At 32.3% G+C, this 20,782-nt stretch overlaps 2 protein-coding genes across 3 annotated transcripts; one reads left to right on the top strand and one right to left on the bottom strand.

The window, feature by feature from the left end:
- Nucleotides 1-13: 13 nt before the first annotated feature.
- On the top strand, nt 14-1,701 carry LOC126718994 (PLASMODESMATA CALLOSE-BINDING PROTEIN 3-like; the record flags this gene model as incomplete). Its single annotated transcript, XM_050421467.1, has 3 exons — nt 14-152; nt 249-288; nt 1,162-1,701. Coding segments are annotated over 3 exons (399 nt in total), but the record flags the coding sequence as incomplete, so codon positions are not given.
- A 1,608-nt stretch (nt 1,702-3,309) lies between these two features.
- Nucleotides 3,310-9,105, bottom strand: LOC126718992 (uncharacterized). 2 transcript variants are annotated; one of them, XM_050421460.1, is made up of 10 exons: nt 8,794-9,105; nt 7,424-7,518; nt 7,248-7,345; nt 7,011-7,060; nt 6,580-6,675; nt 6,395-6,484; nt 5,048-5,140; nt 4,851-4,946; nt 3,838-3,903; nt 3,310-3,722 (listed from the first exon to the last, which is right to left on the bottom strand). In XM_050421460.1, exons 1-10 carry the CDS (start codon nt 8,977-8,979, stop codon nt 3,567-3,569), a joined length of 1,026 nt encoding a protein of 341 aa, XP_050277417.1. In that variant the 5' UTR covers nt 8,980-9,105; the 3' UTR covers nt 3,310-3,566. The 2 variants fall into 2 exon arrangements, with proteins under 2 accessions (XP_050277417.1, XP_050277418.1); XM_050421461.1 differs by lacking the exon at nt 7,248-7,345 and having other exon boundaries at nt 7,011-7,056.
- Nucleotides 9,106-20,782: the final 11,677 nt, after the last annotated feature.

Genomic DNA, 20,782 nt, shown 5'->3' with positions numbered 1-20,782 from the left:
TCCTATTTTTTAATTTTACTGTTCAATTGTTCCGGTTGTTCTGCATCAAATTTACTGTGACTATGTTGTGAACAGCTATTTCCAAAAAAAAGGTCAGACTCAAGGAAGCTGTGATTTCTCAGGCACTGCCACTGTTGGTCAAACTGCCCCTAGTAAGTCTCTTTGGGCTTGGACACTCATCCACCAGCAGTTTTTGTGAACTAAATATTTTACTAATTTCAATTTTTTTTTGGATGATTGATTTATAGCAGTAGCTTCTGCTAGTTGTGTTTATCCAGCAAGCCCCAGGTATGGTTTCTTAGTTCTTACTTCAAATAATAAATCTTTGTCATTTTGAGTGTACATTTTGGTTTAATTTCTCATGAAAGGAAAAATTTTCAGATGTTATTTTCAAATGAAAAACTCTCACTTCTGTGGACTGAATCTGGTTTAAAATTTGTGGAAAATTTTGTGTTTGTTTATGTAGGGACTTTTTTCCCATGCCCAAAGAGCTTTTTTTTTTTTTTTTTGGATCAGTGCGCAAAGATCATTTTTATTTCTTTTGGTTATAGATTCTTGCTGATGAATTCTGCTTGTGAAAAGCTTACTTCCCTGCTCTTTGTTCTGTGATATTTAGCTAGTATTAGACTAACTTTTTCAAGGTGGATTAAATAATTTCTGGACAGTGATTCAGAAAAGTGATCTAGCACAACTTCATATCTTCACATTGTTATCATTACAATCCTGAGCCTGCTTCTCAATTACAGCTGGTGAGCTTTCATGATGTAGATATTTCACAATTTCTTTTGTCCTCTTCCTCCCCAGATCTTAGCTTCACTTCTATTTTCTGCATGATATATGCTAAATGATAGAATATTTTGAGTGTCTTATAATTGTTAGATGATTAAATGAGTGTCATACATATTTTCTTAACTTCCCCATGTTGCGTTTCACTTATTAAAGGGGAAGTTAAGGCTCAGTCACAGCAAAAAGTGTCAGAATAATAGTTAGATATTTAAATTTTATACTTTCCTAAGGGCTTAAGCTTGCAGGACAAATTGCTTGTGTTTTGGTAGTATGAATGGTTTGTTTGTTTTTTTTTTTTTTTTTAATTATTTTAAATCTGATCACAATTAAGTATGGTTTTGAGGTTAATATACATTGTTGTTTTTCTTGGTTCAGTCAAACAGTAACAACCACAACTACAACTCCAACCACAACACCTTCAACTCCAACCACAAGCACCACAACTCCTTTAGTATTCGGCTCAGGAATCAGCCCCACAGGAAGTGGCTCTACTGGCATCAATGACTCAAGTGCTACTCTACCTCTCATCACTAGAGGCACTAACCTGTTCTTTTCTCTGGGCCTGACCCTTTGGTTAGTGTTGCTGTGGGCCTGATAATAATACTACACCTAGTTCAAAAAAAGAGGGGAGGTATTGACTAGTGGGGTTGATTTATGGTTCTTTGGCAATGATTTCTTTGTCTTGGTGCTTGATTTGAGCATGTTTTTGTTGCTACAAGCAAACACAAAGCCACAAAACCGCTATTGGTCCTCAACAGACTAATCACAAGTCACATGCATTCTTTTCTGTCAAATGTATTCTTTAATGTTATTGTGTCATGTGTTTTGTTTACCATTAGAGTGAAGGGGAAGGAAAAAGGAAACCTTTATTGTGGAGGGATCCATTGATATAGCTAGAATAATATGATTTGAACACGTTTCTTGTTGATCTTTTTGACAAATTTGACTCATCAGACAGGAAAAGGACACACTTTTTTTTTTTTTGGGTAAAAAAAAGGAAGCACTACCCATCTCCCATGATGTTTACATTTGTACCAATCTAGGTGCACTTTTGATGAAAGGCAAAATACCTGGCAGCCTATTTTGATATTTGTTTTCTTTATATAAAAGCTAAGCCAGGGAGAAAAGAGGCGTGGCATGTCTATGTCAGAATTGTTTAACTTGGAGGTCAAAAAAAGATAAAAAATGCTAGGATTGCAATTTTTGTCACAACTTGTTCATGTAGCAAGTTGTGAGTAACGGTGTAAAAGTGGTGTAAAAGTGATGGATCTACAACTCCATTACTCGTAACTTGTCACGTGAACAAGTTATGGCAAAAGTTACGCTCCTAACTTCACTTGAAAGAGATTTCACCTTCTGTGCCATTAATACATGGTTGGGCCCAACAAGTGTCAAACCCTTGTCAGAATAATTGAGTTTGACGTGCATGGCCATAATAATCGTTCATATGCTTTGGCTTCACAGTGTTGGAACTTGAGAGAGACTCGTGAACTACCAACCAAATCAAATGATTTACAACTCAGTGACCTCACAAGTTCTAAAATGAAAAATCTGTGATAATATAATAGATTCGGATGCATGATAATGAGTAGTGGGACCTTTATTGGCTAATGATAACATTTTTTAATTTCGCTAAAAAGCCTAAATACATATTTTCCCCTCTAATTTGGGCAGTGTTGCCAAAGTATCAAAACCTGTAATTAATCCTCTAAACTTAAAATGACTTCCCATCATCCAGGGAATCATGGCAGCCAACGACTGGGTGAGATGATACGCAAGTTAATGGTAGAGCATGAATCCTTCACATACAGAAAGCATTGCATTCATATTCATCTGCTCATAAAAGGAAAAGAAGAGCAGATGTATGTGTTTTGGTCTAATTGTTCATGTGAAATGTGAAAATCTTGTTTAACAAGAGTTGCAGTCCCAAGCTTCATCATCAGCATATCTTGCAAGACATGTTGCCAAAACATCAAGTATATCACACATTCAAACACTGGAAGATGTTTTAATACGATCTTTGCCATTCCTTCCGATTAAAATGATTCCTGGCCAGTTGTAGCCCCAGGAATTTGAAAGGCCCTACTTTTATATATAACCTGCAGTGTCATATACATAAAGGCTCATAATAGTGTCTTTCAAGTTTCAATTCCAACAATTTTAGGGTCAGCTTAAACAGACTACTAATCAAAGTTGCCACATAAATAAAGTGTAAATTAGTTTTTGGAAAAACTCTTTACAAGATAAGGTTATTGTGCTAATATTTCTCATTGAAACTAAAACTTTGATTACTAAAACAGGATACACATAATAATGATAACAGGAGTCCTTTGAGTCTTGAAAAACACTAAACCATTTACATACTGAAGTATGCAGGATTGTGCTTCTATCCAACTTCCTCGTCAATTTGTAGAAAGAAGCAAGAAATTTACAATAGGATGCAGATTCCATTTTGGTAAGAAAACAATAGGATGCAAATATAGGAAATTAAGATTAGTCCCTAAAATCAAAGCAACTCTGGAATGGGTAATTGAAGCATCACATGGATGTGAAATTGATAATAATAGTTTTCTACGCAGGACGTAGTTAATAAGTTATATGTTTAATTGAGTTTAAAGCATACAAATAAAATGATTTGCAGCATCTATGTCTATTACGAATAAGTTTCTTGCCTAATAAATAATATAAAGATGGCTTGTCACCTTCAAGCCAAATGGAATGCAAATTGTGACAGATTTTTACATTTACAAAAATTCTCTTGAACTAGTTGAAAGTGGACTTCAATATTGGGAAACACATTCAATCTCTTTATAGCAATCTTCTTGAACAAAATCCACAATCAATTTGGCAACTGAGTTGGGCCTTTCGACGTGAGGAAGATGACCACAATCTGGTATTTGACGTATAGTTGCATTTGGCAGTTCACAGTGCAGTCTCTGCATAATGCATCAAAGAATTAAGCAAAAATCTGTTATTCCAACTGAATCCTGAGCATGTTTTCCATTACTTATCAGTTGAATTCTATGCTTTATATCCATAAAATAAACTAACCACTGCAAGCTTGTTACTAATGATCTGGTCATCCACACCCCATATGATAAGTGTCTTCTGCTTTACCTGGTAAATAAAATTGAAAACAGCACTTTCAGAGACGGTAAAATTTTGTGGTGTTCGATTGAGATATGAAATTGTCATTAAAAGGGGGCAGAGGGGTGGGGGTGAAGAGGTAAAAACACGAACACAGCTTAGTGTATGCCAATAAACCTTCTTCTGGAACTAAAGGCAGATTCATTCCCACACAAAATTTAACGAACACTCCCATCAGAATCCTCTCTCTCTCTCTCTCTCATACACAAATAGTACAACTATAAATAATCTTGTTATGGATAATTCTATTTAACAACTTAGAGCTCAAAATAGCAACTCCAATGATATGTGAGGAAGACAAGCAACTTGTAGTAAATTTCATGCTTAGATCTACCAAACTTATGCATGGACACCTGCCACATGCTCTTACACCAGCAAAAGAGAGAGAGGAGGGGGGGGGGGGGGGGGGGGGGGGGGTTGGAAATTTCCTCTAATAAAAATGATTCTTATTGTTATTTAAAAAAAAAAAATTCTCAAAGATCTTAAGGATCCAGAAAAGAGATTGGGAAGAGCAGCACAAATTAACGAGCAAGATAAAAAAACCAGGGCAGTTGCATCTGCCAATTAAATTTCCCATGTTGGAGATCATTCAGAAGTTGCTGTGGGGCTTTATTGACCATCTTTTGAGGCACCAGAAGGTTAAAAAGATCATGCAATAAGAGAAATGAAATGCCTGAAAGTGAATGAAGGATCTATGAGCTCTTGAACACAATGTCCTTTTCCATGAACCATCAAATGTTCTCCTTCACATGCACCATAGTCCAGAGATATCTGTTTTATACAAACTTAAGTTTTCCCTTCTCTAAGCGTTGTTCCCACTCCATTTGTTTTATAACAAGGGTCCTCTTTTGTATATACAGGACAAAACAACACAATAAAATTTGTTGATTTAAATGGCAACGCAATTTGGAATATACCTGTTGTATCTGTGCACTAACATTATAACCCCCACTAATCATAAAATCCACAGTTGCATCTTCCCACCAAGGATAAAGACAATGCAAGCGGCCCACCTAGATAAGATAACAGGAAAAAAATATCATTAGATCCAAGATCACCAATGCACCACTCTTATTTTTATAACAACTAGAACTTTTTCTGAGTATACACTCACATTAGCCCAATCTAAGCTGGTACCAAATGAGATGCCAGTAAAGGCCAAAACATTTACATATAAGCGCAGCAGGATGCTCTTCAATAAATAGACCTGATCCAAAAAGAGTGCCCACAGTCATTGTTAATTAATGTATGATACAAACTCCCCCACCCCCCCCCCACAAAAAAAAAAAGGTTTAGGCATAACTAAAGAAAGCTTGTTTTGCTTTGCTTTTAAATTTTAACATCTAACTTCTTCTTTTTTAAGACAATTATGGTCATATTATCTACTTTGCATTTGTATCAGCAAAATACTAGAATCCATTATTGCAAAGTACTTAGTCATAATACGTGCTGTTAAAGAAGAAAATACAATCAACAGTTTTTATAATGTTAGGCGATGAATAAAAGGATAGCATACAAACCAGAACATATCATCCGCATTAGTTGATCTTTGATGTTTAATGGTTAATTCTGAGCCACTTTCACATGTAATTAAAAATGTTAGAATTATAGATTGTACGACATGAACCATGAATAAAAAATCCAAAATGCAAGGTGCTGAGGCAATTATAAGGCTTGCTCCTCCTCTATCACATTTTTGCAGGCAAGTCCAAAAAGCAAGAGGCAACAGTTGTATATTTGGTTGGAAAACCTCTAAATATCCCTGAGTTGAAGGTAACAACTCACTACATATATTATCCACTATCAGCTCTTGTAAACCTGATGGACCTCAGAAATAGAAAGTTTCAATTTTTCGTAATTTCCCTTCAGGTAAATTAATAAGAATAGCATGATGCGAAGCTTATATCTGATCAAAATTATTTGAGAATTCGTTGTCCTGTAAGCCTCTCATAGAAAAGCCTGAAGCATTACTATGTATCGACATTTGAGAATCAAGTATACAAGCTTTATATATGATAAAAAATTAGTCCATATTAACATCTAAACAAAAGCATCATAATCAATGATTAACGAAAGGGATCATGGGTGGCTAAGCACTCATGCAGAGGGTATTGAGTTGGATAGTGGCAATATGAGGGAAAGTAGTCAGGTGGTTTGTATAAAGAATAATATAATTCATTTGAAGAAGCCATGATCTCACCTCCAGCTTATTCCTATAAGGAGGAGAGATGCCATTTGAGCAATGCATGTGTACTTAACAATAAAAATAAATAAATTGACTGAAGACATCACTAACAGAAAGGAAACCTCTAAATAAAACAATATTAACATAAGTTAAGGCTCAGGCAATAAGCAAAAAAAACATGACTTTTATGACGTGATGGCCTTAAATAAATTTTGATAGCAGAAATAATTTAAAATTGTTAGTTGTCTGGACTAATAGATTTATGGAAAGACTCACCCCAGCATATGCTGCAATTCTGGGTAAAGTTGCTAGATTTCCTGTGCCTTCTGCATACACACTTGCATCAATTAAAACCAGCTTTTCAACCTGAAAAAGGTGAACTAGAAACAATGATGTTTCATAGAACGTTAGAGGGTGGATTGAGGTTCATAATCATAAGTTCAATTATTCAATATACTCACGGCTTCTGGATGGTTAGCTACAAAGTCAATTGCAACAGCAGCACCAAGGCTTGGTCCAACCAATATCATTGGCCTTTTGATGTGTGATTTCCAAAGCTGTTGTTGAGATGAGACAAGTCCATTTAAGGATAAAACAAGATGTATGTGAACAAGGTGCTATCATTATGTACTGGAAATAGGTTCTTCTGCCAATGACATGATGATATGCCCATAAAACGCAATCATGTAATTGACTGTCAAAGCTTCATAACAATGCCAGAAAAACTTAGCCATATCACTTATAAAGGACACGCAAATAAGCTGTCAAAGTGTCATATGTATGTTTTAGGCTTCCTATTATATTTAAAGCTTCCATCACAATACAAATTTGGTGATAAGATTTCCTTCATATACACAAGAATAGAAGACATCCATGAACCAATAAGAAGTACCTGATAAAAGTGTTCACGCTTAGATGCCACATTACATGGTGGAAGCCTTTCTGACACATGAAACAAGAAACAAAGCATTTTTTCTTAAAAAAGAGTAAACACGCAACAACAACAAAGCTTTAGTCCAAGAAAGGATATGCCTAGTATGTCTAGAGTCCAAGTAAATGCTATTTTGCTAATAGGCCAAAAAACCCATATATACACTAATACACACACACACGAGCAGATAAAACAAACCTAAATCAGAGAAACCCCAACCAAGTATGTCCACAGCCCAAGTCTCTAAACCAGCCTCCTCAAGCAACGGATACGTGTACCTCCATTCTAAACAGGAGCTGAATAATAAGATCTAGTGGTGAACTCCATAGACAAATTAAGCAAATGACATCTTTCAAAACAGTAATGCTAAAGACCTGTCAAAACCATGGAGAAGAACCACTGGACTTGTCTTGCTCTGTATTAATGGCCTCACACAACTACTCATGATACTATTATCCGAGAAGCTGACCTGCAATTTTTGGCAGGCACATTGTATTAAAAAGGATATATGCAGTCACAAATAGGAAATATTATATCTTGGGAGTCAAGTAGGCTCAAGTAGAAACTACAGGAAGTATGTTACGATTGAAGAAAAATCCTCTATCCCGCTAAGAGTGTTCCACTTTATACTCTACCAACTATAGTATGACATGTGTCAGATATAATTTTTTTAACCTTATACTTCAATTAATTTATAAAGAAAAACCAGGAGAAGTGGCGGGCTGCGATTGGTGGAGTATAAAATGGAACACCCACGTTGGGACAAAGAATGTTTATTCATTATGTATTGTTATTCCACCTAATGCATAATGTATAGCTAATAGCTAATAGAATATATATATATATATATATATATATATAACTACTGTACTTCTAGAGTTAAGTTGTTAACCGACCTTAAGATTAGATGGACAATAAGTGTCCTAAAAATCAATAATAAGTAGAAAATGTCTAGGAAATAAGTAAATGCATGAATAGTTTTGGGAAAAAGGGGAATGCAAGGCTTGGCCGATGTTAAAATAATAGTTAAATAGTTAAATATTCTCTTAATTCTATTCATCATATCTATATTGTTAGTTCTCTATTCTATTTTGGAATGTCCCAAATGGACACACCCAATAATGGGTAGTATGATCTTCTTTGAAGGACGAATTTACACATAATATTGATAATTTTCCCAACTTATCTTTTAAGCTTATTTGAAGAGAAATGTCATGTCTACAATGTTTTCAAAACACTTTTACAACAAATAATAAGCGGCAGGTTGTTGCAAGCTGTTATTAGTGAGCAAAAAAGTAACTTCAGTAATAGATTTAAATTAGAACTACAAACAACTTACTACCTATACCTATAATTTGTTGCGAAAGTGTTTGAGAAATCTTATTTGAAAGATTAATAGTATCTCTTTTTGACTACCCTTATTTTAATTTAAGTTAAGAAAAGCAATTTTGAAAAACTCTACTCCTATTCCATTTTTTTTTTTATGCCCCAAAGCACTTGTCCAGTTTCAACTTTTATTTAAAGTGCAATGCATGTTAGGTCTCTCTTTAATTTAAAAACCTTAAACCATGAAATGGACAAAATGAATCAAACACACGCACACATATGCACATAGTATAAAATAATGTTCTAGGTAGTAATATATAGTATCATACTTTAGCATTGTTTTACACAGGCACTAAAATATTAAACAACGCTACAAAATTCTAAGGGCAAATAAGAAAGAGTGAGAGAGTTTACGTACAGGTACAGGAAGTCTGTCAATCCTCGTGGCGAGCTTACGAGCGAAAGTGTCTTTGATATTCTCCACTTGTTTTGGGAGAAACGAAGGGAACGACAACTCAGCGTAACACACTGCCCCACTACTGCGTTTCTTCGCCATCGCCATTGTAATTGTTGCTGCTGCGAAGCTCGCTGTGAGGGCCACCATGTTTTCGTTTGCTCACCCGCCTGGGAAGTTAGCATTACCCAGCCGGCTTCACGAACTCCAACTCCAACGCACTCTGCTCTCTTCTTCTCTATCTGTAGATAAAATATGCGGTGGTGGAGTGCTTCTAAAAAATGAGAAAAAAAAAATCTAAATGTAGTGAGGTATTGGGCCAGCCGAACAAGCCCAGAAACACTGAGAGGCCTCTTAAGAAAATCTATATGTGTCCAAGTTTGTTTTTTGTTTTTGTTTTTGTTTTTTTTTTAATATCTCCTTACCTATTGATTGTTTAATGATATATTATGTATCTTATGCATGTAACCACATTTCTCAATGAATCGGCTTGTGGGGTCCATCCCATGTGGAACAATGGTTATATGAGGTAATTATTAAGTATTTTTTAAGTATGGTCACGTGATGTTCTCTTCTCTCACATTTATGATAGATTCCATTAATTAAATTCATGGTAAAATCCATTATAAATGTGAGAGGATAAAGTACCACAACTTGTATCATTTTCTAATTATATGTATTAGATAGATAGTACCATCTTTCCATGGTTAGTAGTCGTGTAAGTTAGCATACTCATAGTAATTTGTGTGATAACTCAGATATTATGCTAATAATAATGCTAAAGGTGTAAGTTTTTTCATAACTTATTAATATGGTAAAGTTGTAATCGAAATAACGTTACTTTTACATGCATCTATCACTAACACTACTATACTAGGGGAGAAGGAAGTTGGGGTTTGAATCACTAACAAAGGCATCACAAAAGATGTCATTATCACTAAACTTTCATTTGAATCCTAACATGTTATTTTTGTTGAGGATTTCATTTAATAGCAATACCTTCTTTTTATATACTATTCGCAATTTGTGATATTAGTAAGTTGCAACAATAACAATATCACTTTTATACTTAAGCCAAAATCCTTGTTGAGATAGACCCGTAAATGCAGCCAACAATCAAAACACAAGCATTACTGATCTGAGTTTTCAACCACTGCCACTCAAATGGTCATCCCATCCAGGTTTATGTTCTTATGTATTATCGGTATTTTTTTTTTTTTCTATAATGTAGATCATTTAATAGGCTAAGAATCTCCCATATGATAGACAATTGAGTGGAAAATGAATGAGTTTCTTGATGATACAACCTATAGACAAATGTCCTTGTAGTACAATTGATGCTAAAAATACAAAAGAATAATAATAATAATTTTTTTTTTACTATTTACAATACTTGTTTGACACTTGTTGATTACAAGAGTCAGCCCACCATGTACAGTTGTTCCTTTACTGTTTATAAAGGAGTCAAATACTTATTTACACTAGAAAATAAGGGTATCATCTCGAATTGATATTATTTACCATCAAATATACCAAATTTGCAATAGTAAGAAAGAAATTGTGCAATTTTGTGTGAATTGATTTTGTTGTAGATGTTATTTTTTTTCCCCTCAAATAATTGAGTTTTTTTTTTTTTTTTTTAAGGGAATGATAATGGGTCAGATTTGGGAAGAAATCAAGTTCTTCCATCCCAAATCCTTTAACTATTTTACATACAAAACCCTATTAAATTCTAGGAATTGCATCATAAACTCATCCCATTTATATTTAAAAATGCCAAACCAAAGCTTGCCTATTCCTCTTAGAAATTAAATTCTATAAGGACATGATATCACATCATCTTATTACATATTTAAAAATAAGTACAATTACACTCAATCAATTCTAATACTCATATATAAATTCAATCAAATTAGGAATTTATTGAGATGTTGTTAAGTGTAGTAGGATGTATTGAATTTTAGGTAAAATGCTAATGTGACAATCATTATTGGATGGTGTAAAATATAAATTTTCCACCACGTCCTTACTAAATTGTTCAAATGTCTATTGAATCTTGTTAATGGAATTGGAGGGGCTCAGATTGAGTAAGTCCATAGTTGGGGCTTAGGCCATTTTTCCTAAGTTTGGGCTCTTGGACTATATAATCAAGAGGGACAACTGTAGGCATACCAAAAACCTTGAATTCAAGCATAAAATAAAATAAAATAAATAAATAATAAAAAATAAAAATGAAGAAGAAGATAAAAGAAAAAAAAAAAAGAAAAAAAAAAGACTCTTGCTTTAGAAAAAGCCAGTTATTCCCTTTGGCCAAATTACATAGTCCTCCCCCTAAAAAACCGATGGGTTACTTTGAAGATTTCCCACATGAGCTTTCACTGATTTTAGTCATTTTACCATTTGAGAGCATCTTCGGCCAACCCAAGGTACGTTGAGGAATTTTACTTTGTTTTGAAAAGTACACTATAAAGTTAGGTTAAGGGGATCCTATTCGTTTAACCCAGGCTCTCTTTTTGTGGCTTTATTTGTTATTCCTACTTCCACCTATAGGACTAAAGTAATGAGTAAGCATATCGGGTTCATTGTCCAGTTATACATGTTTTGAATGGATTCAGTGCAATTGGATACTGAACCTAAGTCAAGTCCTAAAGTAATTGTAAAGCTCTATTATTTTGCTTCCTCTAATAGAATTTTAGCCAAAGAAAAAAAAAAAAAAAAAAAAAAAAGCTAAACGGAATAAAATAATTGCTTCTTTTATTTGTAAGGTGATGATCAAGACTCTTAACAACTTCCTAAATAACTTTAACAGCTATTTGTTTGTTCCATGTTGTCTACTTTCTCTTCAACTTATTAAGTACTCTTCCTTTCTTAATCATTTTCCACTTCTCATCTCAAATGATTCGTTTTTGCTTTTTTCTTCTTCCTTTTTTCCCCCCACCGGGGGGGGTATGCAGAGACAGCTAGGTTGAATTTTTTTTTTCTTAATCAAAATATATGAATTTAAAATTTTATAATCTTACATGACTTATTTATTTCTCTTTGTTTTTTAAAATATTTTATGAATTTTTTTATTCAAGTTTGTGGTATATTTTTGTGTTAAAATTGCATCTCTCGCTCTCTCTATATATATAAATCATGACTGTAAATCACTTGTTAAACCAAAAAAACAAGAAAGAAAAGAAAACTATCACTATTCAGCAAGAAAGAAAAAGAAAACAATGACTTGTATCCGGGCCTATTTGATTCGAAATCACCAAACACATGACACAACACATGGAATGAATGGATAAAGCTTACACGATAAACTAGGGGAGCCGAATCATGAATAGGTCATGGCCCCATTATTAATAATTTAACTGAATAGTTCCTCCTTTTCTTTACAAGTATGAGGATGGAACTATCCAAATTTCAATGTAATGTATAGGCTGAATCCCAAAAGAAATTGTACCTCGGACCTATCAAATTAATATGGAAGAATTGGTATAACCATACGGGGTCATTGCACTGTTAATAAAAGAAAAGAAAAATGGGTCCTTACTTTTTAAGTACTTGCTGAGTCCTACGTGCTACGATAATGTATAATATGACCATTGGATTTTGACTAAGAGAATCGCATGCACAGATTAAAATTTTCAAATTAGTTATAATAATATTATATGTTGTAACTAGTGGCGGAGCCAGGAATTCAATTAGGGAGGGCAATGTTGAAAGCAAAATTAATTTTATAAAAAAATTAATTGATATTAATTAATAGCAAACTAAATACACAAATATATATTAATGTAATTTGGAGATTAATCTAAATAAATAGAGTTTAAACTATCAATTTTATTTCTTAAAATAAATTATTGTAAAAGTATTAAGAGCATAACAATGTACTAGTAAGTTTGTATCCTTACTGCCTTGAATGCTATTAAAAAATAACGTTGAATTCAACATTTTTTCTCTATTCTCTTAAGCAGTTAAAATTTGGATTATAGCAAAAACAAAATTGAAAAAAAATTAAAAACTAAAAAAATAAGAAAAAGAGTGGAGGCTATGGTTTTAGTGGTATATATGAATATAAGTAGGCCATTTAAAAAAATAATAATAATGATTATGTAGAACCCACCAAGAGGTTGACACTGGGAATTATATAACTGGTAGACAATAAAGTAGCATAAGTGGTGGATCTAAATGAAAATTGAATATTCAACAATTGTAAAATTTATTGTGAGAAATATTGTATATACTATATAGTATTGCTCTGACAATTATAAAATTTCTTATGAAAAAAATTGTGTAAATTCATTATTTACTGTTAGTAGTTTGGAAACTTGTCAAAATGACAATACTTTTAGTCTTATGTGGGGCCATTAAACTTTGTTTTCATTGGAAAAAGATGAAAATGTGTTATGTTCTTATAGAAGACATTAGATTGCTTTCTTTTAGAAGCAGAGAAATCTTCTTATTTATGCTAAGGGCAAAGTTGAGATAGAAAAATTTTGTCAGAGGCAAGTTGCTTTATAGGTATATTATACAGGAGTTTTTTGGGGAGGTCTGGGGGAGAGGGGGGGGGGGGGGGGTGTTGCACTTGCCCCCTCTGACCTTCCCCTGGCTCCGCCAGTGGTTGTAGCTGTCCTTTGAGCTTACACTATGGTTATGGCCTTTTGGGATTGTGATTGCATAGTTTGTCGTTTGAATTATTCTTTAAAAAAATTTATAGACTAAGTTTGGATGTAAACTTAATTATAAGCAATGACTATAATTCTACCAAAAATATTTTTATTGGATATCAATTTTGACAAATTCATAATTAGACAACATTTTATTCTTATATTAATTATGGTTGCAAAATTTCTAGAAGATCAAAAGTCAATAACTATATTATCAATCAAATGTTTAAATTTCAAATTTTTGTAGTTCAAATTTATGCTTAAAAAATAGTAAATAGCATTTAATTGACATGAAATTTGACATGTATGTTAAGAATATTATACAATCAAAATGTTAGATTTTTAAAATATATAGTCATGTTAATATTTTTAGTGGGGATTGTAGTCTACAACTAAGTTTGTATTATAATATTATATGTTGCAGCTGTCCTTTGAGCTTACATTAGGGTTATGGGAGCGTGATTGCGTGCTTTTTCATTTGAATTATTCTTTAAAAAAATTTATAGACAAAGTTTATATACAAACTTGATTATAGCTAATAACTATAATTCTACTAAATTATTTTTATTGAATATGAATTTTGACAAATTCATAATTAGATAACATTTTTTTCTTATATTAATCATGGTTGCAAAATTTCTAAAAGATCAAAGATTGATAACATAATGTTATCAATAAATGTTTAAATTTCAAATTTTTGTAGTCTAAATTTATGCTTAAAAGATAAGTTTATGGATGAAATAGTAAATAACATCTAATTGGCATAAATTTGACATGTGTGTTAAGAATATATAGACAATCCCTTCATATATTGGCCCTTAATTGTTTATAATTTTATTATAATAGAACATTATAAACGAGGATTCCATCGTGTTATTTGTCCTTGTACAAAAGGTTAGGGGATAAATGTTGTCATGTAGTGATTATTGGATATATTTCAACAATTTACTTTTGTAATAAAGTAAAAGGAACAATACACAGATCTAAGAATAAGCAATAACACAAATAAATGTGATAGACAAAAAACAATAAATAGATATTGTGTGTGTATATATATATATATATATATATATGAAGAAATCTACAAATAATTTAAAACTCACAGACCAAATGCATGAAAGATGAATGATTTAGATCAAGTTTTGTGTTTGACACAATCTCCTTAAAGCAGATTTCGCCCCTCACACAATCATTGTGATGCTTTGAGACTCATGGACGTCTGCCTCCTAGGATAAAATGATCAACAGCATGAAAACGAAGCATACAAGGTCGTGCTTTGCAAACTACTTAATTTCTCTTTCTCTCTCTTTGACACAAAATGAAATGCACAAAAAATATTCTCACTGGGAGAGTTTTCTAAAAAAAATAGTTTTTATGAATGAGGGACTATGAAAAATTATACGTTATTGACCAGACACTTTATTTTAGTAATTACTGCTGTGTACAGACTAACTGACTCAAAAATTAAAATAATAAAATATTATTATTTTGACAAATAGGCCCAGTCCACATATGCCAAAAGCCCAACCTAATATCCAACTCATGAGCAGATAAACTCATATATTATTTCTTTCATTTCCTATGTGGGACTCAGGATTTTTACCACTTTTAATATCATTTTCAAGTGAACATAGAAAACATCAATTTCTTATTCACTCCAAGCTATTTTTCCAACAATACCTCACATGAATAGAAATTGATAATCACAATGCAAATGATGATGCAGACACAGAGAGAGTAGAAGAAAAGTTACTGTATCGGGAGAAGTAGCTTATGGCTTTGAATTTTCCTTTGTGAAAGACAATCGAATATCCTAGCTAACCAGTAAACATGATGTCTTGAACTGTTCAAACGTTTGTGTATACCAAGACAATAGAATTCACATAGCTCATTTTCGTTCTTATAGTTGTGTTCATTTTGGCCTTGAACATATCCTAGTAAATTCATGAAGTGCTTTAGAGAATTCAGCCTTAAAATTCTCATGGAAGTGGCCCACTTCACACTCATATAGGTGACTCTTATTAAGAATATCCTGCTATACCCCACTTGAATTTTCAAGATATAAGAATCATTAACAGCAAAGTTTACCCTGAACATCGCTTACAAGCATCACTATTTCATCATAGGAATGGGTGGGAGATGTAATCTCCATAGTGATAAAAATTAGTCTCCACAATTTTTTTGTCCCTTTGAAAACCTAGATCTTGGGATCTCCAGTCAACTAGGTGGGGTTACCGTTATGAAAACTTTAGGTCATAGGCTTTAACCCCATTCCCCTCGATGAGCAGTTTACTTGCTTTCCACTCAAACAATTGATTATGGATCCGTTTTATAATTTAGAATCACTTCCATTTGAGAGAAACTGCCTCATGGTATTATGTCTCCAACAAATATGTTGAGAACTACCGTAACTCTATACCCTGCCAATTTATACAAATAGGAGGCACAAGTATTCAACAATGCATGTCTACTTAGATTTATTGACTTCCCAAAAATGCATATGCTCTTTGCATAAGGTGTTCTCACTAGACTGTTGTCACATTTTTTATGTGATTGAGACAAGACAAGTCCATTAGATGTATTAGAAATTTTTATTTCTTCTATCACATCTACAACACTTACATAAGCATATCCCACAACAACATAGCCTCTTGTGATATATTTCACATCACACACTAGTTGCATTAATTCTAAACTCATTTGATATCATCTCTTTGTCAAATTTCTCATGTCATTGGATTGGAACTTGCTTCAATCTATACAAAAATTTAACAAGTTTAAGCACTTTGTTTCCTTGTACAAGAACCATAAACCCCTTTGGTTTATTGTGTATTAAGAAAACTCACATCTTCCTTTTATTTGTAGCCTTCTAAAACAAGTCTCGCATTGTAATAGTCAATAATTCCATCAACTCTCAAATTCCCAAGTGGTAGATCTACCAACTACTATGCATAGATTTCTAAGATTGATTTAATGCACTATTGACAATCTCTTTTCCAAGAAGGCACCTCAAAATATCGCTTCCTTGAAACTTTAAGTTCATCTTCTAACATTTAAATTAGAAAATTTGGACCAAACGAACATGACGTTTGTCCTTTGATTGTGCTTAGGCTCAACCTCTCTTCTATCAACTCTTGATCATGAGAGATACTAAACATAGACTCAAACTTTCTTTTAAGAAAATTTAACACTTGAAATATATTCTAATTAATTTTCATGCAAATAAGAATAATAGATTCATAATTTAGAGAAGCACTATGCATTACTGTTATGACCATTACCAATGAAAACACAATCAATGGTTCTTTATCCTTTAAGAATAGGAATCACCACCTTCATCAAACACCCCCACATTTAAAAAATTTATAGAAAGGCTATCACTCTTTCCATAATTCACAAGGTGTCTTAGTGGTTTTCTTTTAAGGCATTTCAATGAAAAAATAAAGTGGAATAATAGCTTCCCCCCACAAGTTCTATGGTAATCAAGAACTTATTGCATTCATTGAATTATTTCTCAACTTCATTCTTATAATGAATGGACATCTCTAATGTCTCATCCTTGCTTACTTAATAAGCACTCATAATAGACTCTTGTGCATTCCAAATTTTTGACAACTCAATTATGTCAACTAAGGCATGTAACATATATTTCATTCAAAGAAATATTACAAAACATATATTGGGATTAAACACATTAATATTCAATCAAGTTCACACATGCCAAAATATATATATATATACACACATGTATGTAATAAAATAAGACTATATGTGTTTAAATACAATAATCATGTGTCCTCCATACCAATACAAATAATTGTGCCTTAAATTTTATAAATAAATAACACCTCTGGCCAAGGGGTGAACTGTACACTCTCTAACTCAGAGTGAAACCCCATAATTATAGCCCCATAAGTGTGCAATTGGTCTCAATCTTGGGCTTATACCCACACATTTGAAATTATTAATAATAGCTCTCATAATGCTATTTTAATTATCAAATAGAGGATCACTTCATGAATAAGTAAAGCCTAACCAAAAACTAAAAAATGGTAATCATGCCCAAAATTGAATGCATTTAAATGGATTCAAAAAAATTTGCCTCCATTGAAATTCAAATTTCCTTTATTCATTTAGCCCATACACCATTGCACATATAAAGCCGAGGACATGTTCCTAGCATTAATGACATGTTTAATTGCCATTTACATCTATCCTTGATATCAAATAAATACCATATTACCATATATATCAATAGAGATGGGTTCAAGTTACACCTGGTGTAACTCATTTAGAGTTACACCATTTTTAAACCATTGGATTTAAGTAGATCCAACGGTAAAAAAAAATCATCATTAATGTTAATATTTTAATTGATCTCATTTATTATATTTTATTTAATACATTCCATACTTATCTCTAAACCCAAAAAAAAAGCCTACATCTCTCTCTCCTCCATAATTACGTTTTTCTCTACTCTTTCTTTCTCCTCCATTGCCTTTCTCCAACTCAATTCCATTGCCTTTCTCTTAATTCCAATCTCACCACCATGCTCCTTGCCTCATCAACATGAACACTCCAGATCTTATCTCATGATCATGAAGGTTGTTTTTCAACAAGAACCCACTACAAAGAAGCATTGGTTTCTTTACTCAACTCATTAAACGGAAAATTATTCCTCAGACAACTAATTGAGAGCCATAATAACACTGCATTGATCAAACCCAAAACTATACTCGACACAGCATAATATGTATTCCAAGTTTCTTGCAGATATAAACAATCATGAATAATAAGACCAATGACAACAAGAACATGAATTTAATCAAAACCTTGTCTTTAAAAAAAAATAAAAATAAAACAATACATAAAACCTAAAAAGTAGTACACAAATTCATTATTAATAAAAATTAATTTCAAATTGAACTACCTTTGTCAATATCGTATACCCACAAAAGTTTGAACGAAAATTAAAATCTATATATTTTAAAGTATCTGGCATATAAACAACAAAGACCCAAATTTTTTTTATTTAATTATAAACCAAAATATATAATAGCGCAAAAAAATTATTTTGAAGAATCAAAAACATAGAATACAACAAGCTCTCTCAAAATCAAATACCTCCAGAAGGAAAAAAAAATTATTAACATAAATTTAAAAATAATCAAAATAGAATTATATTATATTATATATATATATAAAAAAAAAAAAAAAAAAAAAAAAAAAAAAAAAGATGAAAAATAGTTTCAGGGCCTTTGTGTTTATTAGAAGGCTCGATTAATTGATTAATAAACAGAAAGTATAAAAATTTATTAAAAGAAAGAAAAGCAAGAGAAAAAACCTCTTGAAGATGAACTGAAAAAGAAAAAGGTTTTTTTTCAAAAAAAAGAAAAGAAAAAGAAAGAGTTTTTTCTTTTTCTGATCAGAACTGAATGAAGCTCGTGGGTTTTGTTTGGTTAAGCAAATTGAAACAGATATGGCTTTTGCTTAGTGCTTCAACTATTTATATTCTACTACTAATATTATCCTATACTTGATAGCCAATTCATTAATTAAAAAAAAATTTAATTAAAAATTTAAAAAATAAGTGAGAAAGTGTCAATGTGGTTGTTCACAGGTCTTTACAGACGTGGGGAACAATATTTTTTATAAATTTTTAATTAATAGTAATTCTCTTTAAAGCAACTAATACTTGTTTGTAGTGGGTTCTTGTTGAAAAACAACCTTCATGATCATGAGACAAGATCTGGAGTGTTCACGTTGATGAGGCAATGAGCATGGTGGTGAGATTGGAATTAGGAGAAAGGTAATGGAATTGAGTTGGAGAAAAGCAATGGAGGAGAAAGAGAGAGCAGAGAAAAACGTGTTTAGGAAGGAGAGAGAGACGTAGACTTTTTTTTTTGGGTTTAGAGATAGATATGAAATGTATTAAATAAGGGATAATAAATGAGATCAATTAGGATATTAGTATTAATGAGAATTTTTTTTTACCGTTGAATTTACTTAAATCTAATGGTTTAAAAAATGTGTAACTCTAAAGAGTTACACCAGGTATAATTTGAACCTATCTCATATCAATATATGTATTACTTTACTCAGATAGATTACATGCCATGAACTAGTGCTATTACAATCTTGCACAGAAATCAATGGTCAGACATTAACTAAATTACAATCTGCCCAAACTCCAATGCTTCCTCTTGCCGGCCATTGCAAACATAGTAAATAAATCTTACACAGTAGAACGAATCAGGTTTGTAATATTACAATCAACCAAAAGCAACTATAATTGTTAAATAATTATAATTCAATCGGCTAAACTCCAAAAGAAGAACATATACCAGATTGAAACTTAAATAAATCAAATCTGGTTCTTTGAAGCATAAAAATAACGTTAGGCATACAATATAATGATTACATATATTGTATAATATTGCTTTCACAAAACATTAAATGCCCAGAAATAACGAAGGCACACAAATTAAAACAATCAGATTTATAAGTTGCACAATACGATTACGAACACACTAGCAACATAGTCTAAATAATACCCAGCCAAGCTAATAAGACAAAAAGACTGAATATTATATAATACAATCAAAACCACCAACACTGTCAAGCATGAAATCAACTTTATCCAATGCTTATAATAATATCAAAAACACTAAACCAATGAAGCTAATACAAATATCTACAGTCAACCCACAGAAACAAAAATCTACAAACAATAACAACGGTCAAACCGACACCAAAACGTCATGGAAGACAAAGACCAATAACTTTATAGAAAAACAAAGGAGATAGATATTCACGATAAGATAAACACAAACCGCCTGTGTGTTTGTTTCAGTACTGTGTCTTTCTCAAAAAAGTAATCAAGTGGGTTTGTCCCATATTGTCCAAGTGTGTGTCTCTCAATGGGTTTAAAGCCTTCACATAACATTTAAGAGTGATCAATTTTTGTATGAATAACATTATAGAAAAACAAAGAAGATAGATATTCACGATAAGATAAACACAAACCGCCTGTGTGTTTGTTTCAGTACTGTGTCTTTCTCAAAAAAGTAATCAAGTGGGTTTGTCCCATATTGTCCAAGTGTGTGTCTCTCAATGGGTTTAAAGTCTTCACATAACATTTAAGAGTGATCAATTTTTGTATGAATAACATTATAGAAAAACAAAGAAGATAGATATTCACGATAAGATAAACACAAACCGCCTGTGTGTTTGTTTCAGTACTGTCTTTCTCAAAAAAGTAATCAAGTGGGTTTGTCCCACATTGTCCAAGTGTGTGT

Source organism: Quercus robur, chromosome 3, assembly GCF_932294415.1.
Source record: "Quercus robur chromosome 3, dhQueRobu3.1, whole genome shotgun sequence".
NCBI classification, from domain to species: Eukaryota; Viridiplantae; Streptophyta; class Magnoliopsida; order Fagales; family Fagaceae; genus Quercus; species Quercus robur.
This window is presented reverse-complemented; position numbering and strand designations above follow the sequence as displayed.